Raw genomic sequence first — 21,949 nt, forward strand, 5'->3', positions numbered from 1 at the left:
GAAGCTGGGGGGCTGCCATTTTTTCCCTCTGCTAACATGTTAGATGCTAAAAAGACGAAGAGGGGTGGTCGTCGTTGATTATTTTTATTTACTTAAACCCTTTGTACTAAGCTCTCTTAAATTTTCGGATTTCTTAGTCCAGTGTCGTTTGCTAACACATGTCGTTGGCATATAAAGACGACATGGAGCGAATAACTGAACAGTCGTGGAATTCTTCTTACACATACCAGGTGAGCAAGCATAGCGCCGAGATGCTACACAACCTTAACACACAGAGAAAAGATGGAGGCAGGTTCTGCGATGTGATCTTGCGTGTAGGAGAGGAGAGCTTCCCTGCCCACAAGGCGGTGTTGGCGGCGTGCAGCGAGTATTTCGAGTCTGTATTCAGTTGTCAGACGGAAGGCGACGGCGAAGCTAAAGAGCTGGAGATGCATACAATCAATCCCAAAGTTTTTAAAGACATCTTGGACTTTGCATATACCTCTAAGATCGTGGTCCGTCTGGAATGTTTCCCCGAGCTGATGACAGCGGCTAAGTTTTTGTTAATGAGGTCTGTCATCGAGATCTGTCAGGAGGTGATCAAACAATCCAATGTGCAGATCCTTGTCCCTCCATCTCGTGGAGGGGACGTCAGCTTTTTCAGGACATCAGGGAACGCGGATCCGTCTTTCTCTGTGCCCGTTAATATGTCAAATGGCAATGGAGTAGTGACCAATGGCGCTGTATATCCAAACAACGGGCAACAACACACAGCTGCCGATGCTCATGGTGGTGATACAGTTATGTCAGGTGTTAGCTCCCAGTGCGGTATGCCGGTTTTACAACCCGTCGACAGGCTACCCGTGTCTCCGTCGGAGATCACGGAGAACAACTTCCCTGGAGGGTCCCCTAGCAGCAGCAAACGTGGTAGAGGACGGCCAAAGAAAGTGACTACTGTCGAACCCATGCATTTCAATAACAACAACACCAAGGAAATTGACATGTTTTCTTGTGGGATATGTGGGAAGATATTTACGGAAGTTGACCTCCTGAGGAGTCATGAAGCGCAGCATGGAGCGGGAGCGACTAGCGGTGGACTGAGCGAAAGGGACGGTTTAGGTCTTGAGGATGGTCCTACCTTGATAGCACACTCGCATGGGGGGATGATGGAGAATGGTGTCCCAACTCACAGCACCGTCGACAACAGCCGTAAACGCGAGAGAACACGACGTCATGTTGGTTGTGAAATTTGTGGGAAGGTTTTCCGTGATGTTTATCACCTGAACAGACACAAACTCTCTCATTCCGGCGAAAAGCCATACGCCTGCCCTGTGTGTGGCCTGCGCTTCAAACGGAAAGACAGAATGTCATACCACGTTCGTTCTCATGATGGTTCGGTGGGTAAACCGTACGTCTGCCAGAGCTGCGGAAAAGGTTTCTCAAGGTGAGTGAACTAGCCTTCCATCAGTCAGACTTCTTAGTACTGTTAAGTCTTTATGGTATGCTGGTTTTGGTGTTATGGAATGGAATGACTGAGCATTATTTTGTAAGGTAGGTAATACTTTATTTCCAGAATTCTTTATTTCCAAGTATTCAGGTTCAATTGTCAAATTGGTTGGCTTCCCCTCCTCATAGATTTAAACATGTTCTTAAGTTGTACAAATTGATGCTTTAGAGACTGCCATGCTGGTATGGTTATATTGCTATTATGACTTGTGTTGCTGCATTTTTGTATAATGTAGGATATGCTTATGCTGTTGTCTAGGTGTGAGTTTGTGGACTTGACTCAAATAAATTATTTGACACCTTCCCCTGAAACCTTTAGGCCTGACCACCTGAATGGACACATCAAGCAGGTGCACACCACAGAGCGACCCCATAAGTGCCAGGTGAGTAGGCTTCTTTCAGGGTCGGAGTTTGACACTAAATATTACCGGGAGATTTCCAGGGGTATTGATGGGAGTATGACCCAACCTGGTCTGATTACTATTTTCGGAGTGAAATCCATTTAAACATATCACAGCTAATCTAAAATCCTCAGTAGTCTGCACCCATTTCATACCTCTGTGTCAGGCCATTGTTATTGTTACCATGTTATTACCAGGGTTGAAGAGAGGGGCTGTGGGGATTTAGAGAGAAGGGCTATGATTGCACAGTCCTGGCTGCTGGAGGGAGCAGCAAAGAACTTAACAAAACAGGGATATGATATCATGACTTTTTAAGTTCACAGTAATCAGTTCGGCCTCAACACGTTATTGGCCAGCTGGGAATTGTTCCAATTATCACTCCACTACTGGCTTCTGTTGTTGTTCTCAAGCCAAGGTCATGCTGACTCATTCATGCAGCGGTGGTAGTGATATACGGCGGGGGGTAGCATGGAGCTGGGTTAGCATGCAGTAGCCTGAAAAGGTGTGGGTTAAATTCCCAGCTTCCACTGTTGTGCCCTTGTTTAACCCTGAGTTGCTGTGGGGGTAATGGCCCTGGTAATATTAACAAGTTGCTTTGGATAAAAGGGTCTGCTAAATTGTAATTGTAAATATAAAAGTAAAAGGTGTCTCAGTTCAAAACAGGCAAACCCTGTATATAAGATTAGTTTCTTAAACCCTCAGCAAAGAGTATAGAAGTAACAGGTGCTTACATGTTCAAGCTGGTAGTTATTATTAGCTAGTCTTAAGGTGATGGATCAAACATACAAAGCCTTGTAATGGGGTAATTATCCGTTTTGAATGACTTTTGTGTGTGTGTGTGTGTGTGTGTGTGTGTGTGTGTGTGTGTTACGGCTATGTAGATCTGTAATGCTTCATTTGCCACACGGGACCGGCTGAGATCTCACCTGGCATGCCATGAGGACAAGATTCCCTGCCAGGTGTGTGGCAAATACCTGAGGGCGGCCTACATGACTGACCACCTGAAGAAACACAGCGAGGGTCCCCACAACTTCTGCTCTATCTGCAACAAAGGTAGGAACTCTCCTCATGCACCTTTTTAATGATTCTACACACAATTACTCACCACCTACAACAAAGGTGAGAACACATGGATTCAGGAATGTCCCTTGCATACAGTCACTCCCAATGGCAGCCTTCTGCTCCATAAATAACGGGTTGAGAGGATGCCCCAGATGCGAGGTGAATTCTCACTCTTAAGCACATTCAAGGATATAACCCCTCCTAATGGTGTACAAAATACAAATGCCAATTCAACTAGCGGCTCATTTCAATTTGTCTGCGGCACACAAACTGCATTCGAATCATGTGTATGCTATGATAAAAAGAAACTAAGGTATTGTGGAGCTACTCATGGATACAAATAAACACATGCAGGGCTGCCGACTCACACAACTGAACTGACATATCTTACTCCCTCACACCACAGTTTTTTTACACTTACTTCATCTCTGCTTGAATTGCTTCCCCCAATGTACTTGTGACTTTTAAATTAAGCTGAAGAGGTCTGTACCTGAACGCAGACATAACGTGGATTTAGAACATGCTGGCAGCTACGCTACGGTGGAGGTCAATCTGCATCTGCCTTAAAGCAAAAAAAAAGAGGATAGAAGATACTTATATTAATTAATAATACTTATATTAATATTAACTATGGAATGTATGTGCCCTACATTAAGGAACAAAAATATGTGCTTCAAATGTGTGATTTTCAGTACAATATACATTTGAAGTTGTGAGCCATCGCAACATGTCTCAGTTTTGTAAGGCATCGGTAAAGTGATGTGAACATGATGGACAGGCCAACGAAATCAATAAACCTATCGATTCAGATGGTATCATAGAAGCTTTGTAGCTTTTCAAAAATCAGTCAGTCAAGTCACAATACACACAGTGCTCTCTGTGCAAGTGGATTTAGTCTCACAGCACTTCATCAACTGTCTTCTATTAAAGGGAAAGGTGCGAAGTTTACAGATTGTATCTCACATCCTGTAAGAGAGAGCACGTTTAAGAGAATTCAGATGTATTTATAGCTACCCGTGTGAAGATGGGTAAGCGATGGCTCAGTGAAGATGGTTCAACGTAGGCAATGCAAATATCCAAACAAGGCCCATTATTTTTTACTCTGGGATCTTGTGATGACATTTCCCTGGAATGCCTTATTTCTGCTCTATGCTGGTTCATTATCTGTTGTGTTCAGCACCTCAGTGTTCTCATGGGAGTGCACTGTAGTGGAATTGTCAGAAATCTTGGGTCAGATTTCGGTTATGGACCCTTTCAGGAGAGTTCCATTATCAGCATCATAGTTGGCCCCACAAGACTTCCGTTTTAACATTCCATATGTTATCTTAATGCAGAGGAAGTAGATTGGGGCCCAAATAGAACGTCAAGCATTGTTTTTGTTTTTATTGTTGAAAGGGTCTATACAGATAATAATTCTGAAGTGAGCTATTATGGGCACAAAATACTCTGATACTACTTCTGATGGGGATTTCATACTCTGATACTACTACTGATGGGGATTTCATACTCTGATACTACTACTGATGGGGATTTCATATGCTGGTTGATGAATTTAGTAGATGTGAATTCAGTAGATTCATGATGGGGTTTTTTTTACATGGTTTTCATGTAAAATAGTAGGTTAGGTCTTTTTTTTCCATGATGTTTTTTTTGACATGGTTTTCATATACGATAGTAAATTTGGAAATGGTGTCAGTGGCATAAATCACTAAGCGATTTACAGTGTGGTCATATATTTTTGGGGGTCCGGACTCCTAACAAAGCTATGAGTAATGTAAGAAGAGGAAGGTAGCACTTTCACTAAATTCTCTGTCAATGCAATCCACAGTTTATGACTGTTTATCTTCCACCATCCACATCCTTTTCTGATGCAAAGACCACATGATGACAGAGCTGTAGACATGGTACATGCTTGGCTTATTCACTGATAATACACAAAAAGAAATGAATATCAGTGTGACTGTGATTTGGACATTACTCCATAGCTGCAGTCCAATTTTAATATATGGAAAGCGTAAAAGGCATAGAGCCTCATTCATTCAGAAAGTAATGATGGGAGAGTGTGTGAACCAGCAGACAGTATTCATGAAAATATGAGTACTGATGAAATCCTTGTCTTGTCTGTGCTTGAATACATTCAGTTGATTATTTAGATTGGTTATTTCTGTCTAGGATAGAAGCTCTAGAACCACTGCTGTGCTCACTCCTGTACAGAACAACATGTCTGTCAAGCTGAGAAAAGAAGGCGTTTGAAAACAACCCCCCGCCCTCCATCCCCTCCCTCCCAGCCGGCCTGTTTGAACTGATACTATGAAGGGATGCCCTTTACTTTCAGCTTCTCCAAGCTTCTGATTGGTGAAAAGCCAAAGCTGTCTGACCATCCGCTGAAGAAAGTACCTCTAGCCTATATAGCCTCTGGGGTTGCATAGCCACTTTTTCCTTTTCGTGGTTTTTCATTAAAAAAACCATTTTGTTTCTGTAAGTAATTTAACAGAACAGTTTACAGTTGATAAAGTGTGATGCACATTTTGCCTTACCTGGTATGGTATGCATGTGTGTGTTGAGTGCTGATGTGTGTTTGGTGAAGACAATAACGAAACAGCTGATTTTGTAAATGGCCGCATTGGCTATTGGAATACATTAGAAATGTGTGTAGTCCAGTAACACACACCCAATGCTCACACTCGTATGCAACTGTGCCGGTGTGTTCTGCTGTGTTCTTCTCCTGGCCTCAGGTTTTTCCACCGCCTCCTACCTTAAGGTGCACATAAAAACGCACCATGGCTCGGCACCTCCGGCGGGGCCCACCCCCACGCACGCCTTCCCCGAGCCCCACGCCGAGCTGCCAGCCCACCACGCCACGCTGCCCTACTACACGGGACGCCAGTGCGCAGTGGAAGGCAAGCGGGGCGTCCTTCTTAACCACCCGTATCACCAGGCACTCATGTCTCTGTGCTGTCACCTGCTTGCTCTCTGTGCCCCCTCGCCCTGCTGTTGCTGCTTTGCCTGTTGCTTCAAATGGGGACCAGTGGGGTGGGGTGCGGTGCGGTGGGGTTGGGACCAGCGCTTCATCTATCTTGTTGACCCCTCATGACCCATCGCTCATAACTGCCGCTTTTAGGAAGCTGCCGTCATCTGTGGTCTGCTCTGGTTAGACATTAGTGAAGTTAATGTTACCTCTGGGGGTACTGCTGCTTTCTAGGGATATGGTTGGTGTACTGGTAATTGTTAGCATTTTAAGCATCATATCCTGGGAATGTTATTCCTAGGCATTGTACTGCTTAGAGTTCCCTACTATGGAATGGCTGAAATGTTCTAGTCGTAATATATTTTGGAAAAAAAGAAAATCTAATTGGTCAAATTGAAAACCGTAAGTGAAAAGACTTTGGTGCTGATCTTTTGTCTCTTCAGTCATCTCAGTGTAATATTCAGAGTTCTGTTCTAGTAAAACAAATTCCTTACCAAATTTGTTCAAGTTCTCTTACTGTTCAAGTTGTATTTTTTTTTTTATCAAGACTAGACAGTGAAAAAAGACAATAAATGTCCACAGACACCTGATGGACATACTGAGGTCCTCTACCAGTCTTTAGGTTTACTGCATGTGAGACCCTCTCCTTTATAATGGCACAATGCCTCTGTCCCAGGATGTTGTATGCGTTGCTGGCGCTCCCCACCGTCTCCTGTGTAGGTGTATAAGATGGCATGGCTGGGATGCTTCTCTTCATTTCCATCACTCTGGACATCATGATGCTGTCTCCATTTCCAAAATGTATCTGTCTCTTTCTGTGCAGTTTTTTTTCCCCATGTGGGTACAATGGACCTTTTTCAAATTATTATTGCCATGGAAACCAGCAGCCTATTGTTGGGAACCAACTGCATTCTCTAGAGTGTATTTTATCTGGGGGGAAGCAAACGTTGTCTGAGCTCTGGTTAAAATCTTACAGGTCTCGTTAAAACATTTTTGTCTCAAATTATGGTAATAGGGTAGCATAAATCGATGGCCTAACGTTAGCTATGAAAGTGTCATTGGTTTATTTCAGAGAGAGAGAAACCGCTAAACAAGGCTAAATGTATTAGTATGGTATTATGAAAAGATATGGTGCTATAATTACACTTACGTAATGCAGGCTTTGTAAAGATCAGATGAAATTAATTGAAAACTGGATTGGGTGATGTAGGAGGGGCAGGATGTGGTAGATGTTTGAGTTACGAGGGGAAAAGAGGGGAAAAGGAGATAAAGATTGAAATAAAGATGGCTGTTCTGCTGAGGTGTTGGGACAGTATGGTGCTGTTTGTGGAAGAAACACAAAATGAATTCCAACAGAGAGTCTGCTGGCTTTTGGCAAATAATATGGGGAAAAAGATTCATTTTCTAAAATTGTATCTTTCTCTTAGACCGAATTTCGACTACAGTGAGTAGGCCATGGGCCATGTACTGTTCGTTAAACTTTAGCAACCTTCCCTTATGGGGCATGCACGTCTGTTAAACTTCTGTGTCACTTATGACCGCTACTTTGAACTGGTTTGTACAGTCGCCTGCGTGTTTTTTATTTTCTTTTTTTTTTTTGGGGTGTGTGATTTTGGTTCCCCTGGCCTCTCTGATGTCTCCCCTCCACCCCTCCTGCTCCGTCTGGACTGGGACGGTGTCGGTGTGTAGACCTTTGCAGCAGTCGCCGGCTGCTGGTTACCTTCTCCGAGCCAGAGGGCGGGTGTTTCCGTGGGCTCGCCGGACACCCCGTGCTCCCCCAGCCTGGTCCCCCCGCCCTGAGTCTGCAGCCCGAGCTATTTCTGGGCAAGCCCGGCGGGGCTCCCTATATCTGGGAGTGCCGCTCTACTGGGGGTCCAGGCTTCCCGGGCCTCCACGGGCCAGTGGCAGGTCAGTACGGGCCCGGTAGACGGGGTGGGGGATGGGCAGAGGAGACCCGCAGGAGAGACATGTGGTGCGTGAGATCCCGATAATCATGACAAACTGCCTCTCAGCTCTGATCTGGTGCTTTTGAGCTTTCCAGTGTCCTGTCCTCTGCTACACCAATAATGGCACCTAGAACCTCAAGCACTGTTGAGATGACTGCAATGCAAATTTGTTGTCCCTCAAACTTTACTCAAAGGACACTGCAATTCTCTAAGGCCAGAGATGATTGTGTTTTTTTTGGGGATGATTCTGGTTTTTAAAATCTAGATGGCTTTTAATGATCTATATTTATTATTGTACATTTTTCCTCAAAATGACAATGGTTGGAAATTAAGTGTTTGTAAATATGTTCACATTACCTTTGGCAAATGCAAATGATAACATTTATAGATTGTTAGGAATTTGGACAATGTGAAATTTTGGGTTTTGTGTTGGTTTTGAAAATCTATTTCCTAAGGAATAGCCAAACATCTAAAATGCTTTGTGGCATGTCCTTTCATTTTTTTGCAGAGGTCCTTTATACAGCTCTTTTTGTTCTTTGTTGTTCCAAAATGCAAAATATCATTGAATTATGTACCTTATGTAATTGTAGCCATATTAGACATTAATAAGTACCTATCCTGCAAGTGTAGTAAACAACATATTTATTGTAAGAGGTCATTTATCGGATCAGTTGGATGCATGTCAATCAGTCTGTCCAGTCTTATTAGTCAGTCCATCTTCCTCCATACATTTCTTTCATGGAGGGCACTTTCCTCAGTGTCGAGCTGTTTTGAAGTAATTTTTTGTAAGCAGTGTAATTTTTCAAAAATCAGGTCATCTTATTTTTAATAAATGAAATGACACAAGCCAAACAAATTCCCATTTTACCCACATTTCACCTGTACACTTGCTACCCACTTTGCCTACAGTGGTCGGTAGAGAATTGGCCTGCGGTTGAAAGTGCTCAAATCTCCTTCAATCTGTCTGTCACAGTGGGCAGACTGGGGACTTTTAGGCCTATGTTGATGAATTGCTCTTCCCATTTGCCTCATCTGAGTTTCCCCTCTTTCAAACCCCCACTTCTTTCTGCACCATCCACCAAACCTCACCAACACTCCCACCCCCACCCCTTCTCTGTTTCCCCAGACGGGCAAGAGAACACTGGGAAATGCCCCCACCAGGACTCGGAGGGCTCCGACACGTCCTTCACTGAGCTCTCCAATGGATCCGAGCTCAAGTCACCGCACAAGGAGGACGCAGTCGGGCTCAACTGTAACGGGGCAGGCAGCGGGACCCCTGAGACTCCATCCACGGCGGGCGCGGGCTCCAAAGCCAAGGGCCCGGACTCCGACAGGAAGCACCCGTGCAGCGAGTGTGGCCAGGCCTTCCGCACCAAGTCCTACCTCAACAAGCACCTGCAGCGGGTCCACGGGGTGGTCGGGGCAGGGAAGGGCCTAGGCGACCTGTCCTCCCCGTCCCTCAGCTCTCCCTTCTCCCCCCAGCAGAACATGTCCCTGCTCGAGTCCTTCGGCTTCCAGATCGTGCAGTCGGCCTTTGCGTCCTCCCTGGTGGACTCCGAGGGGAGCGGCAGTGGGCTGACCGGAGGCAAGTGAGACGCGCAGGACAAAAGGCCCCGATGTCAAAGGTCAATGGTCGCCTTGCCATAGCTGCCCCTCTCCTCTCCTCAGTGCCGCTTGTACCTCGCTCGCAGTGTTCCATGATGCCATTGAATATTTTCTACCCTTTCAGAGCAGAGTAGGATGGAAGTGTACATATATGCATTCTTCTATTTTCCTTATCTAAAGCAGCTAAACGGGTGTGTCCAAGCCCCACTGGCAGGTTGAACACTTTACTCTCATTGTACATGTAAGTGTCTTGTGATATGCATAGCAATGAAAATGTGCTATGTGAGTTTTTCTATTATTATTAATTATTGTTTTGGGCTTGTGGAGTTGATGCGGTGTGCGCGTTAAGGTATGACACGGAGCTTCGAGGAGCTCCACAAAGGCTTCAGATTTGCTCCCGCCCTCATCTCCCCCACTCCCCTTGCTTTGCTCACTGACCCTTGAGTGCTAGAGGTCAGAGAGGTCACTGATGCTGAATGCTGATGCTCGGAGGTTGTTGATGAACTTTGATGTTCTTCTGGGGGGTATTCCAAGTATGTGGTTTAGTGACAAACCTTGGTAAGTTAACTCAGAGTAAGTGGTAAAACTCCTACAACAAGAGCCCTATGGCATTGTATACATATAGCTCTTCTATTAGGAGGTGTACCCCTTACTCTGAGTTAACTTACCGAGGTTTGTCACTAAACCACATACTTGGAATACCCCCCTGGCGTGGTCTAGGTCAGCCTGCTGTTGGATTGTGGTGGAAACATGATGATAATGGTGGTTCTTGGCAAAGTGCTCTAAGATAATTCACACGTCCCATCGGAGACTATGGCTTGGCCCAGAGGTGAACAGTCCAGTGGGCTCTGTGGGCGAACCATAATTCCTGACCACAACACAATGTTGGCTGTGTATGATTGTTTTGTTTTGCTTTTGATACCACAACATTATGACTCTGTGTGTTTGAATGTCACACTATTCATAAGATTAGTTCTAGATATCCAACAGGGACCAATTTCAGGTTTGACTAAAAGATTTTTGGCAAGAAAAGTAGAGTCTATTTTATTAAGTTATTGATTATTTTGTCCCTAGTTCTTTGTAGTTTGCAAGAAAAAGTATATATATTGAGTTGTTACAAACATTTATGTGCTGTTCATTATTATCTAAGTTATGCTACATGACATGAGGGCTGTGTGAGAACTGTGTAACTGTGTTTGAGAGCGTGCTTGTATTTGTGAGTGTATGTCTGGTGGTCCCTGGTAGTACATACGTCTACCCTCGGAATGTAAATCAGCCAGAGGGCTTTTGTACATTTATGCTTTGAAATTTTTTTTTTTTTTTTTTCAGAGAATTGTGTTTACTCAGTGAAGTTTCAAGCATTCCCTCTTAATTTATACTTTTACTTTTTTGTGATTCAATCATGTGTATATAACACACACATACAAATATATATAAATATATGAAATGTATATAACTGACTAAGCTTAATAATGGAGACATCTACATAAGCGGGGAAAGTTGTATTGCTCTTGTTGGCTTGGATGGAAAGTATGTGATTTTGACTCTGGTTTTAGATGCAGTGCACACGGTTGTCAAGCAATCACACACTCATTTCTGCACCCTGATTCAGGACCTGATAGGTATGTGATTGCACAACCAGTTGCATGTATGTGTGCGGTGCACTTGAGGGTTTGCCTGCATGTATGCATTTCTACATACATGGTATATGAGTGATCATGAAAGAAAGTGTGTGTGTGTGTGTGTGTGTTTATGGGGAAAGGTCCTGTGGGGTTGTTAAGGTCACTAACCTCTGCACATCTCCAGGATAGCCCCACCCCTTAATGTATTACACTGCAACTTTGATTCACTGGCCTCTACAGATGCTCATGTACTAATTATGCACTTCCCTTTTCCCATGATCCCTTTCTGCAGGGGACAGATCAGCTCAATGTCCTTAATCAACTATGACCCTCAATTTCTGCCATCTCAGTTCAGTCATTATTGGTGTTACTTACAGCTGCCCTCAACCCTACTTCATGCAAATTATGTCATGGGACCTCAAAAATACCCCCGTGACTCATTCTCAGTGATGTTTGGTCTGTCTGGTGGAGGGTTTGTCTTTTATCTGTTGTCCCTTGTGATTCACTGGAATTTTTTATCAATATTCTGATTTCATTCATGTTAAAATACTTTAGCTGTTGAAGCATTATTTCTGTCTTGGCGTCCAAGTCTTATTTTTCATGGTCTTGCAAAGTGCCTTCCCAATAGTGATTGTGATTGAGCCATGGGTGGAAAATCAAAAGTGAAATGGACCTGTCATCTTCAAGGGTAGACCACAAACACATGTAGAGCGATTTGCATTGACACTTTTTGTACGAGGTGATCCACACATGGAAAAAAATGTACATTTGTATATGTATGTTTGGTATTGGATATTCAGTCCCTTGAAAGGTTGTTCTTTACGTCACAATTTCTTTTGTTAATTTTTTGGAACATTTCAATATAAACATACTTTTCTATAGATGTTTGGTTTTTGTACACTGTTTTTGGAGTCTGGTGTCTCTGTCGATTTGCAGAGATTGGGATAAAATAAAATGGCATTTGAAACTCTTACCATGTTGGCTTTTATTATAACATTCCCTGAGTGTATATCTTCACCATAATGGTTCAAAAACAACAGCAGATTAGTCATCACTATACAAACATTGTTTTCAGTTACACAGCCAGGGAAGATAATCAAACTGGTTTTAAAAATTACAACAGATTAGAACTGACAAATGCAAATGGCAGCTGTAAAATTTAAATGACCGGTTATAAACTGAGCTCTCTTTGAGAGTTCATAATTGAACTGTGTTTTCAACACATTGCAATATGAATTAGACTTAAGCATGTCTTACTTTACATGTTGTGATCCAATGTAATGTAATGTTTGAAATACAAAAATCATATATCTCTCAGCATCATTGTTTTAAAATGCCGTAACAAACTAATTCAAGCTTAATTTATTATTAACTTCCAGTTACCTCCACAATTATTGTTCCTGTGTGGGGTAAAATATAAATGAAACATATTTACAAATATTTAAAATGTACAGAATAAATACGTAAACATCTGCAAGTGCTGTCATGTAGATTGTTAGAGCTTAGTTGCAAACAGATCAATTCCCTTTTCCAGTTCTGTGCTGCATTTCTTATAGTTCAATTTATTAAATTCCTCAGTGATCTCCATTGAGGATTTCCCTTTTGTTTCTGGGATGAAATACAGCATAAATGCTGCAGTGACGATACAGTAGGCAACAAATACCAGGAAACAGAACTGTCCTATTCCATCCTGCACAAAAAACAAACATGAGTTAATACAGAAAAAGTCTGAACTTATCAATGTAGAACATTGTGCCAGGGTGCCAAAACATTAAACGTTAACAACATACAGGCCTTGCTCAGAACAGAGGAGTATTTCACAAAACCTAGATAAGGGATTAAGGTGGGATTTTTTTTGGATGAATTTAGCCTTGACTTGGTTTCACAAAAGAGATGGCACATAAGTTACCATGGGGATTTATTCTCTGCACCTAGCCTGGTCCACAGCCAGGCTTAGTTAATTCTAATGTTAATTATGTTTGTGTTATTGGTTCAGCGAGCTGTCATTCAAATCAGACCTCCATGGGAATTTTTTAAGAGCTTTATATACTATTTGCTACATGTATTTACTCGCAAAACACAGCAGATTGTCTGCCTAATATGGTTATCATTTTAATTATAGTAGCCTTATAATTATTAACATACTCATTGTTTAGAATGAATAGCCTACTGTAGTAGTTGATTGGAAGTGAAGGGGCAATTTTTCGAAGGTGTTTTCAACTAATTTGGTTATAAAGACAATGTAAAGGTATATACAGTCATACTATGTGCATCTTTTCAGTGGCAAGCACTTTCTTAATGATGTTGCGTGCCAAGAAAAGGAAGCACTCACACGTGGGTGGGTGCATACATAAATTTGCATTCAGTTGGTCTACCACACCTACTCCCGCTGTTTTACAGAAATATCCATGATTCCCCTAGCCTGGCTAGCGCCACCACTTCTCAATGAGACGTGGTCTGGGAACCAAACGTTAATTTTCTCGTATTTGAAAAAAATGCCCAGATCCGTTTATTCGGTGCCACAGATGTCTATCAAATGCGTCTGTGCATAGCTCATCATTGTCTTGCTTTCCCCCTTGTTCTGTGATTGGTCCCCTATCTCAGGCAAAAATTTGCTCCATGGTCTCCACGCTGCCTTAGCAGCGTGAATCAAATCGAGCGCAAGGCAGCATGGGAACACCCAGGCTATGATTCCCCAATTTTAAAAAGGAAAACTTTACTTCATTGTTAGTCTATATCAAAATCGGTTGTTCACTTTCTGTGAATGACACTATATTTCGCATCTTTTTTATTCCAACCGTGAGTTCTTTGGGGGAGAAATGAGAACGCGCACATATCCTGAATTATTTACACCTGGCTCAACATAGTCGCTCCTACTCATCCTGGATTGGGGTTACTGATATGAGTTGAGCTAGGATGACCAGACAACGCTATGTCAAACCTCGCTTTATCACTTATCTTGGATTTCTTAATTCCACCTTTGTGAAATATCCTTCAGGAGTGAAGCAATGCCCCCTTCTGATAGGCAAATGGCTTGTTCTTACCACAACATAGGGGAAAAGCATCCCAATGAGGAAGAGGCCACCCCAGTTGACAATGCCTCCAACTGCAAATGCAGAGGGACGCCACATTTGCAGGAAGAGGTCAGCTGGAAGGCACATGGATGCTCCGCCTGCAGGCCAATCACAAAACCAGATTACAATCAATGGAGGAAAGGCCTCCTTCTAACTAGTGGTTGAAACACCAGCTTTCAAATATCAATATTAGTACTTTACAGACAAACTCACAAAGGCATTATGACTTTGAAATTGCACATTGCTCCTTTCATGGACTGTGCCGTGACATTGCTGTGAAAGTTGGTAGGAAAGACTGCATCTGAATCAATCTTATTTCCTCATTTTGCTACTTTCTACACAGCTAAACGTTTAACCAGAGGATATACTCACATGGTCCTAATCCATAAATACAGATGACAAAGAACAGAAGGGCAATGTTGAAATAAGGCAACCAGGGGTACCAATCCTATCAGAAGAGACAAAAGAGATAGTAAGGTTGGGCATTCTGAACCTGTGAATTTACATATAATTGTTTTGTGACATACTGTACATTCAGCATAGACAGATCCATATGCACTGTACTGTACATGATAACAAAACACTACAGTAAACAACTAGTTCAACCAAGAAAGGTGTGGCAGTAAGGCAGTGAGAAATGTTACCTTGATGGTCAGCAGGACAGTCAGCACAGACATCATCACTCCCATCAGGAGGTAACCGTAGCCCAACAGCTTTTTCCTGCCAGCACGCTCAATCATAAAAGCCTGTACACACACACACACCAACAAAGCTGTTATTCGTTATCACATGTTGACGACTTTTTCACCCGACCGAGTTGAGTTGGCTGAAGGCACAGAACCCCATAGCATATTTTGTGAGTTAGATGCAGCACTCAGTAAAACCTGGAAACGTCTTTAATTGACCGTAGTCAAAAGATAGTATATCCAGAGGCATCTATCTGGCCTTTGTCCTGTACAAATACCCATTTGGTGTCTCCCATGTTTTCACAAACTCACTGAATGTGAAACAACACATTGCAAAATGTTTAGCTTGTAGGAATTTCCAGGTATAATTTCCAGGTATAATTATTTAGATGTGTAACAAGCTGATCAAGTGCTGTTGTTATTTTTTGCTACTTACACATGCTGATACAGTGATCACTTCAGCGGCTCCAATGCCAAGAGCGAGATAATGCATCTTTTCTTCTGGGACACCAGATTCACGGAAAATGTCGAACGCGTAAAAATAAATCTGTAAATACAAGAACACATGGAAAATCTATAAATTCCAAAGCCCACCCAATCCCACATGACAAAACATAAAGAGTTAAGGGTTAATAGACAAAATATTAGTAACAATAGACAATAGAACAGCAAGCAGTCTTGTTAATACTTCAGCTCGCAACACACACACACACACACACACACACACACACACACACACACACACACACACACTTTGCTGTATTTCACAAAAAGTTGTTTGGGTTAAAGCTACACCTTTAATACACCAGTACAGCACACAGAGACAGACACACAGATGCCATACTACTCCTGGCCAATCTTGTCAATATGTTGCTCTCCTTATTTGGAGACCTTATGATCCAATGGACCAATATTTTACATTCTTCCTCGGTCCTCAACTGAGGAATGTTTTGACCAATAACTCCTGCCTGACCTTACCAGTGAGTTGCAAACAAAGAGCCAAACTCTAAACTTAAAGGCACACTCTGTGGGGGAGCTGTGGCGCACCGTACCACATTTGCTTCTCAGTGCTCATGGGGACCCAGGTTCCATTCCAGCCTGCGTTATTGTCCCGACACCACCCCATCTCTCTCTCCCACTTGCTTCCTGTGTCTCTCCACTATCCTATTGTTATAAAGGCAAAAAGTCCCAAAAATATACAAAAAAGGTACACTCTGTGTCATATTCAATCAACTGTAAATGAAAAGTACACTTAGTGCTTAGACTGAGCATTAAAACATTCTTGCAAATCAAATCAACATGACTGGAGTGGATTGACTGGAGTGATGGACAGCATTTGTTTACTTACCGCATTGATGCCGCAGAACTGCAGACCAGAACAGGGAATCAGCATTGCCATCAGCTGCCAGCGCACGCTGCGATCTCGCAGGGCATCCAGCATCGTCTTGGTCTGTGTCACCTGGGCACTCTCCCTCTCCTTCCTCATGTCCTCCATCTCAATCTTTAGATTCACATCATCTTCCCGCCACAGCCACTGAAGCGCTGAAATATTTACACACACACACACACACACACACACATACACATGAATATCATTACTATGGGACCTGAATGACAGGCAGGTAGACTTAAGAAATGGTTTCATAACCTGTGAGGCTTTATAGCCTTGTTCTTTCCTTGTTCTACCTCTGAGGGTAAGTAGATAATCTCACCTTTCTTGCAGCCATCCTCATCTCCCTTGTCGATGTAGAGGTAGCGCGGAGCCTCTGGGAAAAACGGCATGGACACAAACTGCAGGATGGCAGGCAGGCCGCTCACGGCCAGCAGATACGGCCACATGTCCTCTGTGCCCATCAGCTCTCTGTGGAGATAGATAGATAGATAGATAGATAGATAGATAGATAGATAGACCAGTGCCTTGCACATATTCAATACAAAAGTATTCTTGCACTAAATCCACTGTGCTGTTTAAAGCAATGCAGACCCTGAATTGCGTTTGTTTTTAAAACCAGTGTGTCATTTATTACCCAATGTGCCTTGTGTTAATGACTGACAACAGCTAGAAACAAGCAGTGATTACCCCTGAAGGATATTACAAGTGAAAAATCTCCTCCTAGTTCAGCAAAATATTTACAAGTGTGTTACACTTTAGGCAAGTTATGAGAAAGGGGCAACACAGGCTTTCATGCTGTATCACATGTCATATGTATGAATGGCGAGCTGTCTAAAAGGTATTGTGGACTTTTTTTGATAAGACCATCTGATTTCCATGCATATGGTCTCATTTATTAAGTAGACACCTCAGTGGTGTCTACTTAATAAATAAGACTATATGCATGTCTGTTGTGCTTGTGTGTATGACAGTTGACAGTTGGCAGAGAGACAGTCAGGAGAAAGACTCACTTGAGGCCGATCACCTGACCCAATAGCTTTCCAACACTGAGATAGGCGGAACTTGTCAAGGCGAGAAAGCCACGCATCCTCTTAGGAGCGATTTCACCCAAATACATCAGGTGCAGATTTATCCCCAGACCTAAACACAGTCATTGATGGATGAAGTTCACAGAGAATGAGATAAGGGGAGACTTAACAATACCTAACCATCTTGGAAAAAGAGACAAGGAACATGAACTAGACTAGACAACTAAAAGACAAGAACAGGAAGACAGAAGGACATTGAGATGGAAAGCAAAAAAGAAAAGGTTTGAATCATGTAAATGTTCAAATATGACTACACATACCTGCATTGTATCCATATAGAAATCTGGCAAGGAGGATCATCTCAAAGGATTTCACCATTCGGCTCAGGATCATCATCACAGCAGCAAGGATGGCCACCACATTATTGATCTGCAGACAGGTCTTCCTGCAGGAGTTATTACAGAGACAGTACAGTCATGTAGTATGAACAGTCCTTCACTGGATAATTACTGTAAAATTATTTCCACATCTTTAAAAAAGTGTGCAGGTTGGTATGGAGGGGAGGCACTTCTACTGACCGTCTATATTTCGCTGAGAGGCTCACACAGGTCATTGTTCCAAACAGGCCCCCCAGACTCAGAGTGGAAACCATGAAGGACCATATGAGGGTGTTGGTGGACTCTCCCACAGGGACATCGTATCTGCCCAGCCATGTCTGGTTCACAAAGCTCTGGATGTGCTGCAGGCAGACGGAAACATGTTTTTTACACTGCTGGGAATGTTTAACTTCATGTTATGTCAGGGGTGTGAACAGACGTGAGTCGACATTTTAGAATGGCTATTTGAAGTAACACAATGTAGAAATTCCCCTTTTTGTCAATTTTCGACATAGTGGGCACCCATTTAAGGAGGTAGGGAGGTATCCTATCAGTCCAATTCTGATGAAAAGAGTCATGCTCCTCCCCGCTCCCCATATTGTAAGTCGGTGTAGCATCAATATGAATTTGAAAGTGTTATTTCAAGGTAAAAAACTACATTGTGTTGCTTTAACTTTGAAAGAAAAGTATGCAGTGTTGATGTGCAGGAGACTAACCTCAGCAGGTGAAGTCATGATAGAAACTTGAATTCCATACTGGAGTGTTCCGCCAATTCCCAGGACTATTGTCAACAAGTACAGCCTCCAGTACTGGGTCTGAAAGAGACAAGATTCCAGTCATTGGACAAATAATAATTCAAAGCAATAATTCACAATACCAGTCCATGTTAGTCCAAACAATGATGTTATACCACACACACACTCATCACTGAAGGATAAGAGTAATAGTAAAACAGTGTAATAGTAAAACTGTAAAATAAATTTGTAGGTTAATGTCCACACTAAAAAATTGTTAATCCAGATTAATGTTGTAGTGCGTGCTGATGTTAGAGAATAAGTTTGATAAGTTTGTTGTTGACCAAGTTGACTGAAAAAGTGTTGTGAATAGAATGCATGAATGCCTGTCACCAGCTGTTGTAGATTGTTTTTCATGGCTCTGGATTCTGTGGATGAGGATTCCAAAAAGGATCTTAGGAGTGTGTTTACCTGAAGCCAGTCAAGACAAGGAGGCTCACTCCAGCTGTGGATATATATATATATCCTCTTTCTGATTACCAGACTCAGGTTAATCATATCAAGCTGGAGGGGCAAACCATTCAAACCGAGTGCTTGTGTGTATGTCAAACATTTGCTGCAAGAACTTTGGTTTGGTTTTGGTCCCTAGTAGCTAAAGCTGAAGCTAATCAGGTATGCCCCAGATGAAACTGGTTTTCGGCAGCTTAAGCTCTGTCTTGTGTCAGTGACTACACACTTTTCTCTTACTGTAATATGTGGACATCACGGTCTTGGTTAACCATTTTTGAAAGGTTGTGTAGAGGATGTTTTTTTAATAATTAGGAAGCTGTTAAGCTGAGGAAGCAGAATGGAAGACAAAATGGTGAAACCAGGGGACTACCATACCCTCCTCAATTGCAGCTGCCAAAGGGATTGCTGTGAATATTATGGTGTCCACAGTCTACTGTAGACACACTTTTTACATGCAGGGCATTCTACCAGAAACATACATTTCCTGTCATTGGATTGTTTCAATGAATGAAAGTTGTATAATCCAAAACTGACTGGATGATTGATTTCTAGGAGTTGTTCTGTAAAAGGATACAGTATGTAATTCATTAGGCTCTAAGATGTTTTTTCTTTATCAAAAAAAAAAAATTTGAAATTCAGAAATCCTGAAAAATGGGCTGTCCCCAGCCAAATCTGAGCTATGTCTTTCACAGTTTTGTTCTGATAAAGACTGATGTTTTTTTTTTTTTTTTAAAAAATACAAATTTAAGTTGCTATCATTCACATCAATTTATTAAAAACATTAACATGATCTGGAATGAGTCATGTTTAGGCTTTTCCCCCGACATTGCACTGTGCCTACTTCAGAGGACACTGTTCCCACCTATTTTGGCCTACCATCAAATGCTTGACCTCTTTAAAAAGCTCAGACCCCGTAGTTTCAGAATAATGGTGTGATGTACTGGCACAGAGTTACAAAGGCTAGAATATTTTTCTTTCTTCCGGATAACAAGCACCTCTGAATGACCACATTCCAGCCCTCTAGGTCACTTGATGTGACTTAGAAAGACAACTGAGCCTAGCACCAGGTCTTGTGAATCTGTGTGCAAAAGTAGATCAATATAGAATGAAAATCAGGACATTAGACCATTATTTGCCAAGGTATGCTCATGCGTTTTGTAAAATGCCCTATGGAAACTCCCCATAGGACTTTTGGTGACAATAAAAGCCTTATTGTGTGGAAACCTCTTGGTGTAGAAGCATAATCCTGGTCTAAAAATGAAAGGTAACTCTGAGGTTTCTTGTAGTACCTCTGAGAGTTCTTGACTATTTGGATTGTGTGTCAGAGGTTCTGATATAGAATGACTACACAAAATATGGAATAATGGGTGTGTATAAGATGGATACATCTTCTGCACAACTAATATTGAATAAAACAACATGAATATTAACCGTCTATGGATTCCTGTGAATATTTCAATACCCAATATTCTGCATCTACTTATTTTGCTAAGGATAAACACTGCAGCTAAGGTAGGGAAGCACCAAAGGAGGAGGAGGGCATTTTTTATACATTTACAGTAATTGAGACATAGTAAGATTAATCTGACAATGTAAAGCAATATACAGATTGTACATGCCAAAGGTTGTCATGAATGTGTTCCCAAGAGTCCAAGCTTTCAAATGGTGTATAACATTACTATGCTACATAGCAATATTGATTTAGAATGTTGGGGCGAGGTGGGAGAGGGGGGTAGGTGTGCTGTGGAAGGCATACTGTTTTATAGTGTTACAGGAAGGGGATTTACCACAATGGCTAGCCAGCGTTCTCCAGTTGATCTTCTTCTCTACATCATGCTAGTTCATCCATTGTCCTTGTTTTGCTTGAGGCACCGTTGTTGAACATCTAGTATGCTCCTCTTGTTCTCAAAACAAGCTGGTTACCATCTGTCTCTTCTACTGTGCTGTAAACTTACCCCACACTTTCCAACTGGTACCAAGACCAAAGTCTTTTCTTCTTTTCTGCTCCTGGCCAACTACATTGTACCACCTGCCTAAACTTGTCATGTTTTTCACAATACACGGAATCACCTTTCCATCAACATAAAACTATTCTTCCACTAGTTTCCGTCTCTTAGATACACCTCTACATTTGCTAGGTTATATTCTCGTTATCCATTTTGGACTGTCATTCAACTTGGCCTATGGGTACATGGAGCTGACAGATACATGGCCAACATTGAGCATGGACATGTCATCCACATAGGCTCAGATGGGAGGTAACTGAGTGCCACCTTGCAGCCTTTTACCTCCAACAACCCATTTGACAACCCATTATGATGCTCTCATAATTACCTCCATTGCCATGGTGAAAACCACTGGTATAATAAAAAGAAAACATGACATTACTGATTGGCAAGAGATAGAAAAAACCCACAAGCAACTGATTAAAACACTATCATTGGTCTTAATGCCTGAGTTGTGGTGTGCCATGCAAGTAAACTTGGCACCAATTACAGACAGAATCCAATTAAAAAGACAGAGCCAGTACAGAGCAGACCAGACAATCGGGGCAAAATTATATCAAGGGACCAGGCAAAAGCCTGTACATAAAACAGTAAATTGGCAATAGTCAAACATCCAAGAAGACTTAACATGAAATAGGCTAAGCCTGAAAAAGATTATCATCTAGTGAGGACAAAGCGGTATCACATCAATAGTTTTAACCCCTTTTAACAACAGGGTGAGAAATACGTTCGTGGAGAGAACACTAGATGTTAGGTGAACCTGACTAGTAGAGGGAGCAGGTCATCTTATATCAAGATCATCACTGCATCATTACCGCAACTCAGCTTCTCATTACGTTATTACCTTTTAAAATGAGTGGTAATGAGAAATTGGAGTAACGGTAATGAGATGTCTTGACTTAAGTTGGCAAATAACACAAAATGCTAGAAGGCTATAAAGCCTTAACCTTTACAAAATATGAAAGTTTTATATTGTCTTCATCATCATAAAATAGAATTTCATAAAAGCATTGAGTATTGCAGCATATCGTAATTAATGATAATCAACAGTG

The 21,949-nt window shown here is 42.1% G+C and overlaps 2 protein-coding genes across 4 annotated transcripts; one reads left to right on the forward strand and one right to left on the reverse strand.

The window, feature by feature from the left end:
• The first annotated feature begins 33 nt into the window (after positions 1-33).
• patz1 (POZ/BTB and AT hook containing zinc finger 1) lies at positions 34-12,062 on the forward strand. 3 transcript variants are annotated; one of them, XM_048255730.1, is made up of 6 exons: positions 34-1,423; positions 1,805-1,868; positions 2,768-2,939; positions 5,684-5,848; positions 7,606-7,824; positions 8,989-12,062. In XM_048255730.1, exons 1-6 carry the CDS (start codon positions 159-161, stop codon positions 9,453-9,455), a joined length of 2,352 nt encoding a protein of 783 aa, XP_048111687.1. In that variant the 5' UTR covers positions 34-158; the 3' UTR covers positions 9,456-12,062. The 3 variants fall into 3 exon arrangements, 2 of the variants coding, with proteins under 2 accessions (XP_048111687.1, XP_048111686.1); XR_007194918.1 differs by lacking the exons at positions 5,684-5,848; positions 7,606-7,824 and having other exon boundaries at positions 8,989-11,089; positions 11,382-12,062; XM_048255729.1 differs by lacking the exons at positions 5,684-5,848; positions 7,606-7,824.
• LOC125302515 (solute carrier family 2, facilitated glucose transporter member 11-like) lies at positions 12,063-18,845 on the reverse strand. Its single transcript, XM_048255731.1, has 12 exons — positions 18,775-18,845; positions 18,364-18,462; positions 17,849-18,009; positions 17,591-17,715; positions 17,253-17,382; positions 16,562-16,710; positions 16,198-16,391; positions 15,286-15,396; positions 14,808-14,909; positions 14,536-14,611; positions 14,134-14,261; positions 12,063-12,779 (listed from the first exon to the last, which is right to left on the reverse strand). The coding sequence occupies exons 1-12, from the start codon at positions 18,796-18,798 to the stop codon at positions 12,585-12,587; spliced, it is 1,494 nt and encodes a 497-aa protein (XP_048111688.1). The 5' UTR covers positions 18,799-18,845; the 3' UTR covers positions 12,063-12,584.
• Positions 18,846-21,949: the final 3,104 nt, after the last annotated feature.

The sequence above is a fragment of the Alosa alosa genome, chromosome 10 (genome assembly GCF_017589495.1).
Source record: "Alosa alosa isolate M-15738 ecotype Scorff River chromosome 10, AALO_Geno_1.1, whole genome shotgun sequence".
NCBI classification, from domain to species: domain Eukaryota; kingdom Metazoa; phylum Chordata; class Actinopteri; order Clupeiformes; family Clupeidae; genus Alosa; species Alosa alosa.